At 43.6% G+C, this 21,317-nt stretch overlaps 1 protein-coding gene across 1 annotated transcript in view; it reads right to left on the bottom strand.

Moving 5' to 3' along the window:
* Window positions 1-12,730: 12,730 nt before the first annotated feature.
* Window positions 12,731-21,317, bottom strand: part of LOC148538519 (myeloperoxidase-like) — a 38,390-nt gene continuing 29,803 nt past the window's right edge. The window contains exons 8-13 of the mRNA XM_088455648.1: window positions 16,337-16,497; window positions 15,809-16,061; window positions 15,352-15,522; window positions 14,813-15,050; window positions 13,951-14,162; window positions 12,731-12,753 (exon numbers count right to left, since the gene is read on the bottom strand). Coding sequence (XP_088311774.1) covers window positions 12,731-12,753; window positions 13,951-14,162; window positions 14,813-15,050; window positions 15,352-15,522; window positions 15,809-16,061; window positions 16,337-16,497 — 1,058 coding nt within the window. The remainder of the gene's footprint in view (window positions 12,754-13,950; window positions 14,163-14,812; window positions 15,051-15,351; window positions 15,523-15,808; window positions 16,062-16,336; window positions 16,498-21,317) is intronic.

The raw sequence follows: 21,317 nt of genomic DNA, 5'->3' as shown, positions 1-21,317 counted from the left end.
AGACGGTTTCCGAGCTCGTAACATGGTACGCACCACAGAGCTGGAAAACCCCCGGGACCTCAGCATGGCCGTCTCAACAGCCACGCCGTCAAAGACAGCCGAGTCAGGTCCGGGTGAAGGCAAGGACCCTGAGACAGAAGGTCCGGTCGTAGCGGCAACAGCAGAGGACTGTCCACGGACAGACCCTGAAGGTCTGAGAACCAGTGCCGTCTGGGCCACGCGGGAGCTATCAACAGGAGCGACCCTCCTTCCTGTTTGAATTTCCGGATTACCCGTGGAAGAAGGGAGACCGGAGGGAACAGGTATGCGAACCGGAACGTCCACCGGACGGACAGAGCATCCACCAGAGACGCCCCTTCGTCTCTTGTGCGAGACCCGTACACCGGCAACTTGTTGTTGTGCCGGGACGCCATGAGGTCGATTTCTGGAAGACCCCACCTGTCCACCAGTAGTTGAAAAACGTCCAGGTGCAGGGACCATTCCCCCGGATGAACGTCCTGGCGACTTAGAAAGTCCGCCTCCCAATTTAGCACTCCCGGGATGAAGACCGCTGATATGGCCGGAAGATTGCGCTCCGCCCAAACCAGGATCCGAGAGACCTCTACGAGAGCCGCCCGACTGCGAGTTCCACCTTGCCTGTTTATGTAGGCCACGGTGGTAGCGTTGTCTGACTGGACCTGCACCGGGCGACTCTGGAGAAACCGCTGTGCCTGCTGGAGAGCATTGAAGACCGCACGGAGTTCTAAGATATTTATTGGAAGCTCCGCTTCTGTCGGCGTCCACCTGCCCTGGAACAAGTGTGGACCCGAAACTGCTCCCCAGCCCCGAAGACTGGCGTCCGTTGTCAACAGGACCCAATTTGGAACCCAGAACGGATGTCCCTTGTTGAGGTGGGTCGTCTGTAACCACCACGCAAGGGACAGGCGAACCTCCTGGGTGAGCACAATCGTCAGGGACTTCAGAGACTGAGGCAGCCCGTTCCACTTGGACAGGATCAGGTGCTGCAGAGGTCTGGAGTGAAACTGGGCGTATTCCACCATGTCGAACACCGACACCATGGAGCCCAGTAACCTCATCGCCGAGTGTAAGGACACCCGGCGGCTGTGCAGACAACTGCGCACCCTTGACTGTAAAGCAGAGATCTTGTCCTCCGTCACGAAGATCCTTTGCTGTCCCGAGTCCAATAAGGCTCCAAGATGCAGAATCCTCCGAAACGGGATTAGAGTGGACTTCTGCCAGTTGATTAGCCAGCCGTGCCGTTGCAGCAGTGCAATGGTCAGGTCCAAGTGATGTAACAGGAGCTCTGGAGATCCTGCCACCAATAACAGGTCGTCCAAGTACGGCAACATGCGGAATCCTTGCAGCCGCAGAGAAGCCGCCATGACCGCCATCACCTTGGTGAAAACACGTGGTGCTGTCGCCAGGCCAAAAGGTAACGCCCGAAACTGGAAGTGGTCGCTGCGGATTGCAAACCGAAGGAACTCTTGATGGCGCAAAATAGGGACATGCAGGTAAGCGTCCTGTATGTCCAATGACACCATGTAGTCCCCAGGTTCCAGCGCCAGAATGATGGACCGTAGGGTCTCCATCCGAAACTTCGGGACCTACAAAGACTTGTTGAGTGCTTTGAGGTTGAGAATCGGACGATATGACCCATAGGGTTTCTGTACCAAAAATAGATTTGAATAGAAACCCTGGCCCCTCTGGGAGAATGGAACAGGCACTATAACTCCAGCCTGGAGCATAGTGTGCAATACCTTCCGCAGCTCCGTAGCTTTGTTCCGGTCTGATGGTAGACCCGTGGTGAAGAATCGAGCCGGAGAGGGCGTACCCGTGGGAGACCACCTCCAGAACCCAAGTGTCTGTCGTAGTGAACGACCAACACCGGGAGAACTGCAGCAGGCGGCCTCCCACCCTGGGATCCCCCAAGGGGAGACCCGGACCGTCAGGCCGCAGGCTTGTCATCTGGCTTGGGGGCCGGACGTCTGGTACTCCATGCCTGTTTCCGGGGCTTGACCGATTTCTTAGGGCCAGCCTGTCGAGGAAACGACTGTGGTTTGGGCCTGCCCTGGGCCCTAGATGACCGAAAGGACGATGGTCCAGAACCAGAAGGAGCAGCGGCCGACGGGAGACAAGCAGATTTGGCTGCCGCCAGCGTGGCCACAATCTTATCCAGATCCGGACCGAAGAGAACTTCTCCGGTAAACGGTAACGCTTCCAGACCTTTCTTGGAATCTGCGTCCGCCTTCCAGGATCGCAGCCACAAGGTGCGACGAGCAGCTACCGCTGCTGAAGAAATTATAGACACCAGAGTACTAATGTCTAGAGCCGCCTCGTTGATGTAGGTGGCCGAATCACGGAGATTGCCAATCAACTCCGCCTGTTCGGCCGGACAGTCGGATTCAAAAGAAGCCTCTAATGAATCCGCCCAGTGCTCCATCGCTCTGGCAACCCAGCAAATGGCCATAGCCGGCCGTGCTGCCCCCCCTGCAAGGGAATAAGCGGACTTAAGGCAGATTTCTACCTTGCGGTCCGTAGCATCCTTAAGGGAGGACATGGATGGCATCGGCAATGTGGCACTACGGACAAGACGGGTGGAGGGGATTCCCACTTAGCAAAATAATTATCCGCGAACGGATAAGCCACCGCCAGGCGTCTCTGCGGCTGGTATCTTTTGCCAGGTTGTTTCCACGCCTCCTCTAAATGGTCCACCAACTGACCCGAAAGAGGAAAGACTGTGGCATCGCCCTTCACATCTTTGAAAAAGGCATACTTAGATTTAGCCGCTGGGGGAACTTCGTCCTCAATCACCAAGGCTGTGCGGACCGCCCGAATAAGTCCAGGAATATATACTTTGGACTTAGCATCAGCGTCCTTAGTATGGAGAGGTTCCTGATCGTAAGGATCCAGAATCTCCCCATCATCAGACGTCCCTTCGTCATCCTCATAAGGAGCGGACAGAGACGCCACCGGCCTTTTATGAGGCCGCATCACAGACTCCCCTTGCAACACATCCGACAAGTGCTGTACAGAACTCGTCAGGGAGTTAACCCACGCTGGCTCCTGAGAACCCGGGAGCGGGGAAATAGGGAGACTGTGGGGTACCACCAATTGTCGTGGGAACCCCTGCATGGGTGACGACACCACAGACTGCTGGGACAAACCCATCGGAGTAAACGTGGGCTGCGGAGCTAACTGGCCCACTAAAGCTGTTAACGCCTGAGCGAAACAAGCCCAGGGCGGCTCCTGTACCGGTGCTGTAACCGTAATAGGCCGCGCCATGGACAAACACTGCCGGCAAAGGCCCTCCGCGCTACCCTCCCCCTCCGCTAACGGTACTTTGCAGTGGTACACTGTAGCCGGAGGGGAAAATCACTTTCAGACATGATGGCACCACGTATGTGACCTCTCTCACCAATTAAGTATTAAATAGGCGAGAGACCACCCTGCAGCACCGCACCGCAAGGGCTTTAGCAGAAAGAACAGGGACAGTAATAAAGCTGACAGTTTAGAGAAGAAAAGTTACAGGCAGCGCTAGCACAGTCACATACAATGCAGAGAAATAACAATTCCTGCACTAACAGCGCTGATCACTCAACTACACAGACACAGGGCCTGGTAGGACACAGCGCTGCATACACAGACCTGAGCCACAACGGAGGAGAGGTATGCGGGGGGACCCAGACCACGATGCTTCCTTCCAGACTTCCAGCAGCGTTCACCATGCGTTGCAGAGAAGATGGCCGCCGAGGAGCAGAGAGAAGCTGGCCTGGGGGAGGAGCGCTGACACAGGACCAGTCAGCACAGTGCAGAGAGGGCTGTGTGCAGCGGGGGAGGCGCCGGCTGTGAGACAGGGAAGGCGCGCTCCCCTGGCATGCATTTAACCCCTGGGACGCCGCAGCGCTACCGCTCTGCTGCGGTCCGCTGTCCCAGGGGGTAGTGGAAAGCGCAGGTTCAGTACCTGGCTCCACGCTGCAGCCAGTCCCCAGGGAGCCCCCTGCCTGGGGACTCAGGACCATGTGACCAGCGGGGACCCACCGCGGGACCCCACTGCTTAGCTTTGTCCCCCTTGGATCCGGCCATGGTCCGGAACATCTGGGGTCACCGCTAGCTGTGACCCCAGATGCTCACCAGCATCCCCGGATCGGTACCGGCGTTCTGGTACCGGCGGGGGTGTAGGGAAGACAGCATGGACGTCAGGACTGACTGTCCATGCTGTACATCCAGATGTGCAGCCACAGCTGCACTGAAGATAGCTTCAGGGGCTCTTCTAGCCCCCACTCCGACAGGTGCATCCGACGCTGGCCGGGCACCAAACTAAACTGGGGTGCCTTGGCCCGGGGGCGGGGTATAGGAGGGGGACCTAGTGCATCCTGGGAGGCTGAAAGCTTAACTCTTTGGTGCCCTGCGACTGACGTCACACCTATACCCCAAGGTATCCTGTGGATACCCTATGGACCCTGAAGTAGAAATACCAATTAGTTGTTTCAAATAATTTATATATACGAGTCTGTGTAGAATCATCTAGTTCAGTGGTTCTCAAACTCGGTCCTCAAGACCCCACACAGGTCACGTTTTCCAGGTCACCCAGCAGGTGCACAGTGGTGTATTCATTACTCGCTGACACATTTTAAAAGATCCACAGGTGGAGCTAATTATTTCACTGATTCTATGAGGAGACCTGGAAAACATGCACTGTTTGGGGTCCTGAGGACAGAGTTTGAGAACCTGTGATCTAGTTGATCAATAAATGTGCCCCATTTTTTTATGGAACCTAGTGACTCCTTTTTTCGATATCTGGCAATGTGCCTTGTCTCTCATAAAATAACACAATGAGAAGCATGTTTTCCACTGCATGGATAAAAGGAGAGGATTTAGATATCCATTTACAAAGAAGAAGTTTTTTAGTTACTGTGAGAATGATATATTGTAGAGGAATGATAGATTTTTTTCTGGACCATTGTGAACAATTTAGAAAAAGACAAGGAATGGGGTGAGATTATAATTGTAAAGAGAAAAGCTGTTCATATATTGCACAAGCTTGTTCCAGAACTGTCTAACTTTTCTGCTCTGCTTATGCTGGTTAAAATGATATGCGGCATGCCTATATTCTGTGCGTGACTGCGGCTGTATCTGCATGTGAAATGCTCAGTTGACACTGATACTGTAACGTAGCATTTTGCATGCAGATATAACTGCAGTCGCGCACAGAATATAGGCATGCCGCATATCCTCTTAATCAGCATAAGCTGCTTGCACGTTCTAGTCGCATCGCAGTCACAAAGCGTTCACGCACAGAGGATAAATGTATGTGGACACATGTGTATGTTAAAGGCAATCTAATGGTTTTACTTGGTGAGATTAGTTGGGCAGCACAGATGGTGTTATGGTTAGCATTACTACTTCATGGCACTGAGGTCATGGGTTAGATTCCCTAACTGTGTGGAGTTTGCATATTCTCCCTGTGCTTGTGTGAGTTTCTTGCGGGTCCTCCTGTTTGCTACTACAATACAGATATATACTGGTAGGTTCATTGGCTCCCAACCAAAAAAAGATAACCCTAGTGTGTGTACATATGGTAGGGAACATAGATTGTAATCTCCTCTTAAGCAGGGGCTGATGTGTATTGGCAATTATTCTCTGTAAAGCACTGCAGAATGGGCAATTATTCTCTGTAAAGCACTGCAGATTATATGTGTGCGCTATATAAACCCCAGTCCATCATTTCTGCAATACCAGAACATGCCTATATATGTGTTTTGTATGCATCACAAATAGTACACACCAGGGGTTAAATTGGGCAAGAACAGGATGGAACTGAGCTCCGTCACCTCTAATGGTAGGTGGAACTAGTTCCACCTCCACCAAGTCCCTGCACAGAAGTCAAATAGACAAGAGAGCCACTCTCTGTCTGCCTAGGGAGTCTCAATTTCTTCAGAAGTCCCTCATTTCAGAGAAACCAGCATATAGGTAAGGAGAGAATCAAGCGAAGGCAATACATAGGGGCTGCAAAAAAACATTAGGCATCCAAGTGACAGACTAGTTTGTGGGGATCCCATAAATAAAACTCAGCGGCACGGCAGAAAAATAACACTGATCTAGAACTTTTTTTTTCCTTTTTAAGTGATCTAACATTGTAGTCTCAGCTGATGTCAGGAGTGCTAAAAAAAAGCATCTAAAATGTATTTCACACTGTCATAGCCCCAAAAGCATCTGGATGCATAGGTGGCCCCCAGGCCCCCCACCATTGACTTTACCATTTCCTATACAAAATAGTATGTGTGTAAAGAACAGTTTTCACACTTGTTTTGGCCGGTCAGACTAGTGTGGCGGGCGGAGGGGGGGTTGATGAGTTCCACCACCTCCCCAGGACCACTTTAAGCCCTGGTACACGCACATTTGTGGACAAACATACATGTGTATTTATCATTTTGTTAAGGTGCTGGAGAGAATCTAGAAAACACAATGATGGCTTTCAAACCGTGAGTATACTACAGGTTGAGTCTCCCATATCCAAAATGCTTGGGACCAGGGATATTTTGGATATAGGAATATTCCCTATTTTGGAATAATTGCATACCATAATGAGATATCTTGGGAATAGGACCCAAATCTAAACAAAGAACGCATTTATGTTTAATATATACCTTATACACACAGCCTGCAGATGATTTTATTAAATATCTTCAGTAATTTTGTAGCTCAAACAAAGTTTGTGTACACATACACAAATTTAATTTATGTTTCATATACACCACCTACACACAGCCTGAATATAATTGTATACTTTATTTTTTTATTATTTGTGCCTTAAACAAACTTTGTGTACATTGAACCATCAAAAAGCAAAGATTTCACTATCTCAGTCATGCTAAAAAAAAAAATCCGTATTTTGGAATATTTGGATATGGGAGACTCAACCTGTATATATGTATATATATATATATATGTATATATATATATATATATATATTCTGATAAGTAGATTTATAATGTCTTGTGCCCTATATAAATGTAGGAGTATTTCCCACAAACACTACACTGTTATTTAGACATAATGGGCCTGCACGCAAAGCCGAATGTGGCTGCAACTAGCAATTGTTACCAAACTGCGCAAGCACTGCGGCCTACCATACGCACCATAGAGCAGCTAATGACATCTCGGTCGCTTCCCACTGGTGGCAGATGGGGCATTACTGGGTGACAACGGGGTGTTTACCCGTAAGTATCCCATAGGCACGTTGCAGCGTGTAGCTAGAGTTGTGACCTATCCTGAGTTGTGCGTTTGGCCAGACAATGAAGGCGCTTAGAAATACTGTGATCTGTAATTGCTATTAAAGGTCTGGTTGGTGAAATAGTCTTGTTATCTGATCATTTGTAAACCGTGTTACTCTTGCAAGATGTGCAGCCTTCCCCTTTCTCTGTTCTCCTTCTCAAATAATGAAATCTACAGATGTGTCCACATACATCTATCCTCCTTGTGCTACAGGTCGCGTTACATATAACGTGTGAGCGCTGTGCGACTCGGGAGCGTGGAATGTTATTTCGTGTGACTTTTTCCCTTAATGTGTCTTATTTGCAAAGCGATGTGAATAGGACGCACAAGCAGTTTATGCTGATTTTTTTTTCAAACAATTTATTGACATTTTTCACAAATACTCAGGCAAAAAAGTATCACCAGTGGTAATATCTTAAATGTACAAAATGATACAATAATGATACAGTATTGAAAATGTAAAAAAAAAAATTTGATAATTTTTCTTTATTAAACTTATATTCTTTTTCATATACAGAAAAAAATTTATACAATGTTGTTGTATAATTCAATATACATTGATACTATTATCTATAAAATGAAAAATAAAATAAAATTAGAAATTAAATTAAATATGATATTATTGAGAGGGAAGGGGAGAGGAGGGGTAGGTTCACGGGTACTTAAGTGATAAAGGTAGTGTGGGAGAAGACAATAGACAACAGTATTATCTCCGATTATCCGATTAGACCAAGAATCTGTTTGAAATATCATAACCATAAATAGTATATAATAGTTGAAGATACAAGTTCTATCCCTCTAATTACAATCGACGTAGTAAATACCAATTAGTTGTTTCAAATAATTTTTATATATACGAGTCTGTGTAGAATCATCTAGTTGATCAATAAATGTGCCCCATTTTTTTTATGGAACCTGGTGACTCCTTTTTCGATATCTGGCAATGTGGCTTGTCTCTCATAAAATAACACATTGAGAAACATGTTTTCCACTGCATGGATAGTAGGAGAGGATTTAGATATCCATTTACAAAGAAGAAGTTTTTTAGTTACTGTGAGAATGATATATTGTAGAGGAATTATAGATTTTTTTCCGGACCATTGTGAACAATTTAGAAAAAGACAAGGAATGGGGTGAGATTATAGTTGTAAGGAGAAAAGCTGTTCATATATTGCACAATCTTGTTCCAGAACTGTCTACCTTTTCTGCTCTGCTTATGCTGGTTAAAATGATATGCGGCATGCCTATATTCTGTGCGCGACTGCGGCTGTATCTGCATGTAAAATGCTCACTTGACACTGATACTATAACGTAGCATTTTGCATGCAGATATAACTGCAGTCGCACACACATAATATAGTTAGGCCGCATATCCTCTTAATCAGCATAAGCTGTTTGTGCATTCTATTCGCATCGCAAAGACGCTCGGCTCTGAGTCACAACGCGTTCAGGCGTTGTGTAACGTGACTTGTAGCGCACGGAGGATAAATGTATGTGGACACATTTGTATGTTAAAGGCAATCTAATGGTTTTACTTGGTGAGATTAGTTGGGCAGCACAGATGGTGTTATGGTTAGCATTACTACTTCATGACACTGAGGTCATGGGTTAGATTCCCTAACTGTGTGGAGTTTGCATATTCTCCCTGTGCTTATGTGAGTTTCTTGCAGGTCCTCCAGTTTGCTACTACAATACAGATATATACTGGTAGGTTCATTGGCTCCCAACCCAAAAAAAGATAACCCTAGTGTGTGTACATATGGTAGGGAACATAGATTGTAATCTCCTCTTAAGCAGGGGCTGATGTGTATGGGCAATTATTCTCTGTAAAGCACTGCAGAATGGGCAATTATTCTCTGTAAAGCACTGCAGATTATATGTGCGCTATATAAACCCCAGTCCATCATTTCTGCAATACCAGAACATGCCTATGTATGTGTTTTGTATGCATCACAAATAGTACACACCAGAAGTTAAAGTGGGCAGGACGGGGTGGAACTGAGTTCCAACACCTCTAATGGTAGGTGGAACTAGTTCCACCTCCACGAAGTCCCTGCACAGAAGTCCCACAGACAGAGAGCCACTCACTGTCTGTCTAGGGAGTCTCAATTTCTTCAGAGGTCCCTCATTTCAGAGAAACCAGCATATAGGTAAGGAAAGAATCAAGCAAAGGCAATACATAGGGGCTGCAAAAAAACATTAGGCATCCAAGTGACAGACTAGTTTGTGGGGACCCCATCAATAAAACTCAGCAGCACGGCAGAAAAATAACACTGATCTAGAACTTTTTATTCTTAAGTGATCTAACATTGTAGTCTCAGCTGATGTCAGGAGTGCAAAAAAAAGCATCTAAAATGTATTTCACACTGTCATAGCCCCAAAAGCATCTGGATGCATAGGTGGCCCCCAGGCCCCCCACCATTGACTTTACAGTTTCCTATACATAATAGTATGTGTGCAAAGAACAGTTTTCAGACTCGTTTTGGCCGGTCATACTAGTGAGGCGGGGGGAGGGGGGGTTGATGAGTTCCACCACCTCCCCAGGACCACTTTAAGCCCTGTATATATACCTGTATGTGTATATACACACACACACAGATATATATATATATTATACAGTAATATATATTATACAGTAATATATATATAAACTCAGGTTGAGACCTGAGATGGGGGGGTTAAAAATGTTTGCTATGGGGCCCACAGAGTTTTAGTTACGACCCTGGTTTCTTATGTATTATCTTTTCATTGTGATTTAAAAAGTATCTTGTAAAACAAGGTCTCCCGCCTATCACCAAGTTGCCATTAGTATAACACTGGCTATACCCTTTACAGAAAGTCAGGGGTCAGAGGCTTAGTCATCCCTTACCAAGGATAGTATAGTTAGTCTGGGTCACGCCGTCTTGGGTCATTTTATTTTAACTTGCAATTTTATTGGAATAAAATAACTGTTAATACACATTAAATATCAACACAGAAAAATATCAAAACCAATAGTTTTCAGTTTTTCGGTGTACCACATTTCAAAGTATATGGAACAGAATACAAATATAAAAAAAAAATTGGTCTTTATTAAGGTCCTGGAATATCTCCTGCGTTCTTTTAAGCTTTATATGCTCGGAGTCAGAGTCTTTGCCATCTCCTGCGCTAGCGACATCTTTCCAAAGATATCGCCAGAAAGCTGGCGCAGTCGGCAGAAGGTAATGGGGGGACAAGCTGCATGGCAGAGTGTGTCTGTTCTGGGTGCAGGTATGCCACTGCTGTGCAATCCCCATGTACTGCTTTTTATATTTAGCAAGCTTTGAAAACTTTCATTTATATCTTCAGGTGGTGTTAGCTTGCACTTTTCCTATGGAAAGAACACCCCAGAATGCTGGCAAACTAAACTCTATCCCTGTTTCAGCTAGGGGGAAATGATAAATAGCCCTAAAACATGTTCCTAAATTGCAGCGATAAATAGGCCCCTAAAAGTTGCTTAATGTAAATTTTACGCCACTTTGCACTGCAGGCCAATCTGAAGATGCGACGAGCGACACGCTGGCGTGTGCAATAGTGCGTACACAGTGGACAATGTCGACGATTTGACGTTCCAATTCGATGGAAATTGGCCAATCATTCAATACATTGTCATATGTGTACCCAGCTTTAGGCTTGTCTTTTATTTAAAAATAAATAAATAATTTGCATAAAAGCGAAAAAAGGGTCTTTACGTAAAAAAAATAAAAATAAATCTAAAATGCAGCACACAAATATGCACATTAAATAAAAAGATTTCTCCCCTTGTCATACAAACAATACATCAAACGTTGTACACTATGTACACTCACCCATGACTCCTCTTCCTCCCTACATCTATAAACTCACCCCCCACCACATTCCTGCCTACCCTCTTTTCAGGAGCACCGAGAATTGTGGATGACAACAGATGTCCCCATTAGCAGCATGCGGCGTCACACATAGTATTGTTTACATTGTTTTTGAGGCGGGGTGGCCAGTACCCAGACACTTGTCGGCTCTCAACTGTCCACTTCACTCTGCAAATTACTGCTGCCTCTCTTCCCTAGTAATTACCCCTTCCCACTCCCGGCTCCATGACTTCACCTGTGCTGCTCCCCACCATTAGACTCTCTCCCTCTCCCAACAGACACAGCACCTCTCTCCAATTCCTCAAATGGGCTCCCCAAACCCTCTTATTTGTTAAATCCTTCCAGCTTTTTTCCTAACCCTCCCCTAACACCATTGTAGCCTATAGGTTACATTTTCATAGTTTTATTGCCAGAGAGAGATCTCCGGATTCCACCCCAGCAGCCTGGAGTGTGCACATGGTCAGTACAATACATTCTACACCACTGCGATAAGTAAGCAGCGAAGAAGGCTTTAATGGGGGAAATATAGGGACTTCCTAACAACCCCAACAAATTTCTATAGCAATATATTGTTTCTCAGACGCTAACTAGGGTATTTTAAAACCACAATATAATTTTATAATGACTTTGTTGGGCAATCCTCCTTAATGACGACACAATGAATGCAAATTGACTTCACAAATCACAGAATAAAATAATAAAATGGCATAATATACAATACACACTGCCTGATGAAGCAGACCTGTTTGTGAAACGCGTTGCAACTACAAAATTAGTAGACTTATTTTTGTTAAATTTTTTATGCCTGTTTCTAATGTTTTTTATATATACACCTATACTGCTTTTTATGATTGGATATTTTGCCATTTTATTCTTCTATTCTGTGATTTGTGAAGTAAAATTGGATTCATTGTGTGTCCATTCAAGGAGTTACTATATCTTCACGGCACTGCGGTATTATATGTATTTTTTTTTAATAAAACCACTTGGTATAATGATAACAACACGGAATGGACATTCCCTTATTTACAAATAGCTCATCATTGAGTAAGGAGGATTGCCCAACAAAGACATCATAAAATACCCAATTAAATGGGGGAAAGTTAATGTAAAGACAGCCTGTTATTGTTTGCACTGTCCTGGCATGACTATAATGATAAATATCCATGTTCAGAAAAAGTCAATAAGTTTAGTCAGTCCATGCATTTCATATGAATGTTTATTGCCCGTTACAATAAATGTATTAAGTACAACACACTGAGTCATATCAGTGAGATATACTTGTTGGCGAGTGCTTTTGACAAGTGTGATGCTACGAGTGGTTTTACACCATCAATAATACACAATAAAACCAACAGTATAAACAAGGTTAATTTAATGCAAAACAGCATAAAAGTTAAAAAGTATTTTCTCAACGCACTGCAGCAATTCTTCTCTTTGCAGAATCTCAATTGAAGGATAATTATACAGCACAGTGATGATTAATGCAGCTATACAGGTAATGAATAGCATTTGCCATGTAATAATTGAAGATATATACAGAATGCGGCATACACTGGTATCACATATAGCCCTTAGTGCTGCTCCATTATTCACAGAAGTCTTCAACCTCTGGAAATTGAGAACATGAAACAATTTATTAATTGTATACATTACACACTGTGAATAAATCCATACATAACAGTGTATATGGCCCATTTATCTGTCATCTGAGGAATGTCTGCAGATTATCACTAACATCATGTTCACTATTAGTGTGACACCGTCTCTGATGCTCTTCTCCACTCTAGCAATGAGGGTACTACAGGGTTATGTGGGCACAATACACAGGGTTCAAAGGTATGCTGGCAGCACCCATTCATTTCCAATGGTTTACTGTAACCTAATCCGTATATAATGGTTATTTTCCTAGAATTCAGCCTCCTTAATGAGATTAGTGAGAACAGACCTGGGGGTCTGCATCCACCCAGCCACAAGTGGAATTTGGGGTCTGTACAGTAAGAAGAGTAGGTCTGAGCCTCTGCTCAGCATGTGTGGGGTGGGTGCATGCACAATGGACCCCTTCTGAGAACATAGCTGGGCCTGGGGAAAGCCTATCACCATATCCGTTCTACTGCTTCAAGTTATGTGAATCCGAACCCCACAATCTGAATTATAGAATTGTTTTATTAATTTATTCAATTAATTCACAGTCCACTAATGAGGGTTCTATTTTATTTCCATCTAAAACTTTTTAAGCACTTTTATTTCCTTTATTGAATGTTTTCAAAATAAATATACGACACAGATATAACATATAACCCGGCAGCCATGCAGACACACTCTAATACTCTGTAACTAAGGTCAGAACAGCAGATACACAGGAGGGACCTGAGCTAGAGCCAAAAGGTATCACTGACATGGTTGCTATTCACAACTAACTGTCCCCCTCTGGTGTATAAATCATGCAGGACAAGAGAAGATAAATCAGGTATTGTGGGCTCTTATGTCAGTGTATGATCTAGTTACTGTAAATACCATCATATTTTAGCACAACAATACATAGAAGACAATGCAAAATGTAGAATAGAAAGGTCAGTAAAATAAACAACAACATATAACTGCATCAATGCTCACAGGGAAATATATTTCTATATACATATCAATAGAGATACAGTATGTAACTGGCACAGATACCCCAAGTCTCCCCGCCCTGAGCTGTCCCATAGGGCACAAGTACCCCAAGTGCCTCTGACCAGGTTCTGAGACAAGAATATATCTGTAACTTCTCCCTTATTCTTATTAAATCTCTAGTTCATCATCTCATACCTGATCCGCTCATCCTCCTCCTCCAAGGGCTCAGATCTAATTTGCGAATCTGAGAGCACTGTACAAACTCTCGTGGGTAACTGTTTGCTACAAAGACATTTCGAGGGACTTCAGTGATCTTTGTGTTGACGCAGATAACGCTGGACATTGTCACTTTTTCAATCACGAGCCGCTGAGCTGGAGTGAACACCCCGGCTTTCTCGTAATAAAACCTGTATTGGAAAAATAGTTATAACAGTGTTTTATTCAAAGATAGATAGATGGCTCAATGATATGATGATGCAAAAATAGTTAAAACGACATCATGGTGTAAACGTAACAAAGCACTGGAATTGCCTCCTTCAGGTAATGCTTGGTAAGGGGTTTTGTCATAGCAATCTGTTGGCCTGTAACACTGTTCTCATAAAATGATGATTCTCCCAGGGTACCTCTATCTGCTTGATCCAAAGCCTACATCTAACCACCAATGGCCTTTCCCTAACATCCCTGAAACAGCCCAACCATAGCCGGAGCCTAATTTCACCTGTATGTCAGACTAATCCCCCCCCCACACCCAAACGCCCAAGACAGGAACCTGCCTCTTCATAACTGGTTCTCTTCTCAACCATCAACCATGCAGGGAATATTGTGGAATAATACTGGACTGTGGCTAGAACAGGTAAACTTCATAACATAAAAGGAAGATATACAGGGGGAGGGTGTAGAGAGTATATTTACATAGATAAGAGAGACTGTACAGTTAAAGAATAAGGCATAGCGCCACCTACAGTACAGCTTCCCAAGTGAAACTGTTTAAATTGTTTATCACACCTGGCCAGCGGTACCTACCCCTAAGACCCCTATTTGTTTCTGTGCTACTTACCGGTCTCCGTTTCGGGATCTAAGGAACTGGTTTCCAATCAAACAGGACAACAGTTCACCCACTCTAGCATTGGGCAGTAGAGGCTCAGCAACAGCTCCCACCCAGATGTCGATGTTGTTCGGTGTCCCATATAGAGCCATGAATTTCTGCGCTAGTGGTCTATTATTTAGCACCTGAGCTAGTTCAGCTACAGTGGAGGGCTGAGAAAGCCCACAAAATCTCCTCCATGCATTGTATCCTACAGGAATAAGCAGGTGAAATCATTGCTAATATACATACTGTACACAGGTAAACACAAATTACTTGGCCTTGTCATAAACCAGATGGGTAATATTCAGCAAATATTACATCATTATGGTAAAACTTAATGTTAACAAATTGGAGTTATAGATAATAAATCATATAAAAATTTCCAAACTAGGAAAAAAAATCCAGCATTTTCATACATAAATCTGCACCCTCTATGTAATTTATTTATTTTTTCCAGTTTTGAATGGACACAGGGCCTAGAACCTTTTCTGTGCCAGCTCTATAGATACCTGGTAGTCCATGGTCCCGGCTACGCTGCATATTGAGGGCCCCCAGATCAAGGCCAATACGTTTAAACAGCTCAAAAAGATGTTCCCGGAGCTCATCCACTAAGATTTGGTTCTGCCGGTTCAGCTTCGCTTGATTAGCCATGAGGCCACGAAGAACAGGGTCAACGCCTCCTGCAAGGCCAAAATAATACCAATGCATTACATTAAAGCCATGTTTGGAAAGGAAAGGAAGCACCTACCATAAGAAAATAATTATGGCAAGATCAAATTGAGATTGGGCAAATGAGAAACAGCTTAGCCGTAGACAGAAAAGTGCTATTCAATGCAACAGTACTGTGTGTAAGAACATTGAAGGAGGTCAGAGGTACATGACGGAGGACCATATTTGTCGGTCATTTGTCAAAGAGCAGAACACTAGAACATTGCTTTATGTAACCTATAGGCACGCGAAACCTACCTTCTCTCACAATTCTCCAGGTGTTGAAGAAGCTAAGGTGCAGAGGGATTGGCGGCCATCTTGGTGAGGTCCGGTAACCATTCACCAATCGATAAATAAATGGCTGGATCATCGTATGACCCATGCGGAATGCCAAGCTGAAAACATTGGATGCTGCTGGGTTAACACCATCATTGTAACCAGTATATGGAGGAACCACCCGGGACATGGAAGAACCCAGCAGCAGGGGCAGCCAATCCTTGTAGTTTATTTTCTGGAAAGATACAATGACAGGTGGATGCCAGAAGTGACACAATCGGTTGCTGCTAAGAGGACAACACAGGATATAAGTATATTTATAGTAACACATCACCTAAAAATTTTAACTTTTTGAGACGCATTCACAACTGTGCATGTGCAAGTTTCAGCAGCATAATAGAATGAAAGATATGTGATCTTAGGCTTCTGGTACCTTTCTTTGTTAGAAACTGAAGATTGATGCAAATATTTACAACCTGCTAGGCATTTTAATGACACACGTCGTCTCACCTGTGTAATGGCACCAATTATTTTTCTTGATTCCTGAAAAAGAATCTCTCCCGACCAGCATGGGTTCATCTGACGTAACTCGGTTGCTATGCGGTTGTGCTCTCGCACAAAGATTGTGTGAAATGCAGTTAGACCTGGCTGCTCACTGACGCGGCCATCCCCTGAGAAGCAAATAACAGATATTATTATTATTATTATTATTATTATTAGTAATGTGTAGATTTCCTATTCCTATTTGATGGCAAGTCTCCTTCTCTCTGGTTCTATGAATGTACACACATTGTCATACTGTACATTATTTTGCATACTTGCTGCCATGCTTCTAGGGCCATTGTCAACCTTTGAAGGAAATTAGTCATGGCAAGAGAGGGGTGACATGAGGCACATTGCTGATGCTGCTTACTGTACCATGGGTGACACTGGACATGCAGGAGGAAGAGTACACGGACATATCCCTTATAGTAGTGAGTTGGAATAGTGCTCCCAATACCCACAAATAGTAGAATCACTCTTGAGTGGACTTACATATTGTTATCACTATGCTGTATACATATAGGGTCAGCATAGAGAACTTTTCAATCTAGCAGCTTTGGGAAGTCTGAGTAGCCTTGTTATTACACGCCGAATGACGGTTATTATAGGATTATTTGCTATGATGTACGTCTTGATTTTTGGACAGTTGCCTGAGCACTAGTATTCATAAATGTGCATCATATTGGTTTTAAAATGAGTATTTGGCATAACGATAACGTCACAAATAGACTTACAAAGGTAATTTATGAAAAGATTTTATAATAATCTTATACACATATATATATATATATATATATATATATATATGTATATATATATATATATATATATATATATATATATAGATAGATATATCAAACATGAGCTCTAACAGCAAATTATTATTTATTTTCTGAAGAAGAATTGGGAGGAAACAAAATAATCAAGAGTGGATTACAAGCAGGGGCGGATTGGGATGGAAAACCAGCCCGGGAAATTTCTGGAAGCAGCCCTAATGAGGGTGGGGTCTGTTTCGGTGGCTTTGTCTGTTGAGAGGGTGGGATCTGTTGAGGGGGTGGTTGCGATGGATAGCTTACACAGCCTGGCCAGCTTGCGAACCCAAGATACTGAATTGATCAACACAGATCCTGGGCTTGCCACTCCAGGAAAATGGGGCGGATACGCCCCCGTTTCCGGAACGGTGCACGCCCCTTAAATACCTCTTCCTGTCAATCAGGTAGAGGCATTCAAGGGCTAGCGTGCGTGTTAGCAGAACCCATTCTGCGATAATAGGGAATCTGGGTTCAGCAGTGCACTTGCATGACAAAGCAATATGGCCCAAGTGCTGCAAGACTGCAAGCTCATTGTCTGGGATGATTGGCGGCTCTGTGTGTCTGCATATGGTACAAATATATACAAAATGCACCTACACCATCAATATTAAATGCAAGGCAATGAATACATACAGGGATAGATGGACAGATATGTTATGCATGTTTTCTCTTAAAACACATAAATGTAGAAATATACACACCATATAAAAAGGGGTGTGTGTATGAATATATAATATATATATATATATATATATATATATATATATATATAATATTTTCTAGGAAGAAGATGAAAGGAGCACACATTGTAGAATCAAATCAATCTTTATATAAATAAATGCATAAAATCACGTACATCTCAGGTAAAACAACAGCGTGTAACATCACTGGATAACCACGAATCTCGTCACTGCTGGAACTGTTATGCGTCAGTACCGAGTACTCAGACGGAGAATCATCTGCTTATAGCCAACTCTATCATGGACATCCAGACGCACCATAAACCAAAGCTCCTGTCTTGGTGATAGCTCACTTAGAGTGAGTGATGAATACAGCAAGTATCCAGCTGGTGCCGCCCCAGCTGGAACTAAATACACCTGGAATATGGCTAAGTAAACTGTACATTAGATAGCCTATATGGGTATTTGTAACAAGTTTGATGTAATCTGTTTATAGCTTATATAGATAGTTTGTAGTGATTTATGTAGTAATCAATATGGTGATTAACAGCAAGGTTATCAAGCTGTAATGCTTTGAATATGCCTTGAATGGTTAGTGGATTTGTAGCATGTTTGTCTCAATCTGTAGTAGACAATATGTAAAAGTTTGCAGTGATTTGGGTTCAGTTTTATACATATGGCTGACTGTGATAATATATATATATATATATATATGTTTATAGGTATCCTCTTTCCCCCTTCCTTCCCATGTGCTTGAACAATAGCATAGTCTGAGAAAGATAGGTTTAATGTGTGTTGTATTCTTGTGATCTGACTAACATTGTGTAGTTAAGATTAAGATGGAAATTGGGTAAAATATTGCAATCTGTAGATATATATTTGTTTGATATCAGCTGGTGATGAAGGAACCCGTAATTCGGTAGTGGTCAATTACATTGTAATAAGTTTATAAGTAATGTACACTGTTTAGTAGTTTATACTTTCTAAAATATTGTAGTATGGAAGGTGAATATTTCAGGTTCAATTCAGCTAGTGGTTGTGGTCCCATGGGAGTTGTGGATTGCTAGCCATATTGTGATAGTATTGTGAAGTTATGTATTATCATAGTTTGGAGATTTAAAGATGACTACCTCCATGTGGTGTGAACAAAGGAAATTCCATGTGCTCCACGTTTCCCCATTGAATCATGTGCTTGATTCAATGGAAGTTGTGAATTACTAGTCTTGTGATCATAGTTATAATTCTACCCAGTTTTGGTGTTGTATAGTACAAATAGGTTGTATAGGTATTATAATTATGATCATTAATGGATATATGATTTACAGAACTTACAACATTATGCAAGTTTTCTTACTTTCAAATGGAGTGTATTATGAGAGTCTTCAATGTGAGTTTTCAAAATGGAGTTTGCCTAGGGATCATGAGGCTTGCAAACAAAGGAAGAACATGTGCTTCGGCCCTTCCCCCTCCCCACGGTCTAGTGGGTACTGGATGAGGTCTGTTGTAGGATGGTATTGTTGTATATTGGAATCAGCTTGTGTTGTACATGTTGGAATATTAAATGGTGCAGTGTTTGCCTGATGTGTTGGCATATGATATTCAGCTTGCATATTTAATTAACTATGGCATTATGGGAGATTCCAATGAGGGTTTTCCTGACATTCAAAATGGAGCTTGTGTTCAGAGACCATGCGGTTTGAACAATAGGATAGGAGCCCTAACAACAACCCCCACTCACGCTCTCAGCAACCATTTTCTCTCTCTCTCTCTCTCTATTTTGTCTAGTATTGCTAAGTTTAAACACTGTTTTATGAAGATTGATTTGATGAATATAAGAACATTTTACTTATAATACTTTGTGTGCATCGTTATCTTTATGAAAGGAAATTATCCAAATGATTTAAAAGGTATATAATTCTGGTTAACACTTTGCAAAGTTCATATATTTATGTTGCGTATCACCTGATGTTAGCTATATGAAAAATAGAATAATTTTCTTCAGATATATTGGGATTAAACGAGCTGGCAATGGCCTGTGTGTACAAAAAGAAAGAAGGAAAACACACCCCTTATCACGCGCCCCGGAGCGAGCGAGAAATCACTCGCTCTGGTGCTCGCATCCAAAAGGGGCGGCTGTCGATGTTGATCGACAGCTCGCCCTGTTCGGTAGGCGGGTCGGGGGGGGGGGGATGGCTGGCCAAACGGAGGCATTCCCGAAGGAACGCCTGTCGTTTGGGGGCGGCCCTACTGACATCACGAGTGAGCCCTACCATAATGATCTCGTCGCAAGCCCGATGGTCACGATGGTCGCGACCATCACCTGGCCGCTTGCAAAAGCTGTGGGTGGTCATCCACAGCTTAGCGAGCGGCAAGGAGGCTGGCTCCCCCCCAAAAATATGCCCTGATTCAGAGCATAATATTGGTGTGAAATAAATATATATATATAAATAAATAAAATATTGGTGTAAAATATATATATATATATATATATATATATATAAAGAATTGAGATAAAAGCAGCAGCAACAGAGCAGAAAAAAAATGCACTGCCACTTACCAGTGTCACTCTGCCTCATACAGTAGGTGGATCAGGGGAGGGAGTCTGCAGAGGGATTGGTGCCATGCTGTAGGCATTGTGGTGGGCAGCGGTTCCGTTCCGCTCACGCTCGCCACTTGCCAGGCTGCCTGTTCCTTGCTTGCTTGGCCGCTGCGGTAGGGAGCCGGGACAGAGACCAGGGAAGGGTGGCCGCCGGCGCAGCGTCATGTGCCATACAGACACATGTCATCACGGCCGGCCACCCATGTGAAGGGGAACGCCGGAGGGCTGCAACTGGAGGGGGAGATGTCATTCATGAGCTCCGCAATGGCCGATGGGAGGAGCTGCTGCGGCTGAGCATGCGCAGAAGCCCTCCCGCGGCCATGTTATATATTATGGATGAGATGTTCATGGCCACTCCGATCGCGGTAGTCGCCAATAGAGCCGCTGGCCACGGTCAGTGTGTCAAGAGGCCCAGCAGAAGGGAAAGGGGACCGGCCCAGCGGGAAATCTCCCGCTTTCCCGGCGGCCCAATCCGCCCCTGATTACAAGAGATCCTGCTTGTCCCCTGGTAAAAGCGCAACTAAATTGGTGCTGATATTCAATAAACTTTTTGAACACTGTAAATCATAGGATTTGCTGTAAACACTAAGACACTCTTCCACCAGATAATCCTTAGCTGGTAATTTATAGAGTGCAAGAAGTTTGTTTCTATGCTATATGCTTCAAATAAGTCCATTTGTTTGATATTTACCAACAAAACAATTCTAATATCACACTGTCCATTAATAGGAATCGTAAAGCGCACAGATTAGTACAGATGACAATGCATGTGATGTGCAGAGCAAGTTTCCCAGCAGTAGAGTATCTAGATATTATATATAACGTAATGTATCCCCTACTGTAAATGATATTAGAAG

This window comes from Taudactylus pleione, unplaced genomic scaffold (assembly GCF_031769625.1).
Source record: "Taudactylus pleione unplaced genomic scaffold, aTauple2 ptg000040l, whole genome shotgun sequence".
NCBI classification, from domain to species: domain Eukaryota; kingdom Metazoa; phylum Chordata; class Amphibia; order Anura; family Myobatrachidae; genus Taudactylus; species Taudactylus pleione.
Note: the sequence above shows the minus strand (reverse complement) of the source record. Positions and strands in the feature narration are given on the sequence as shown.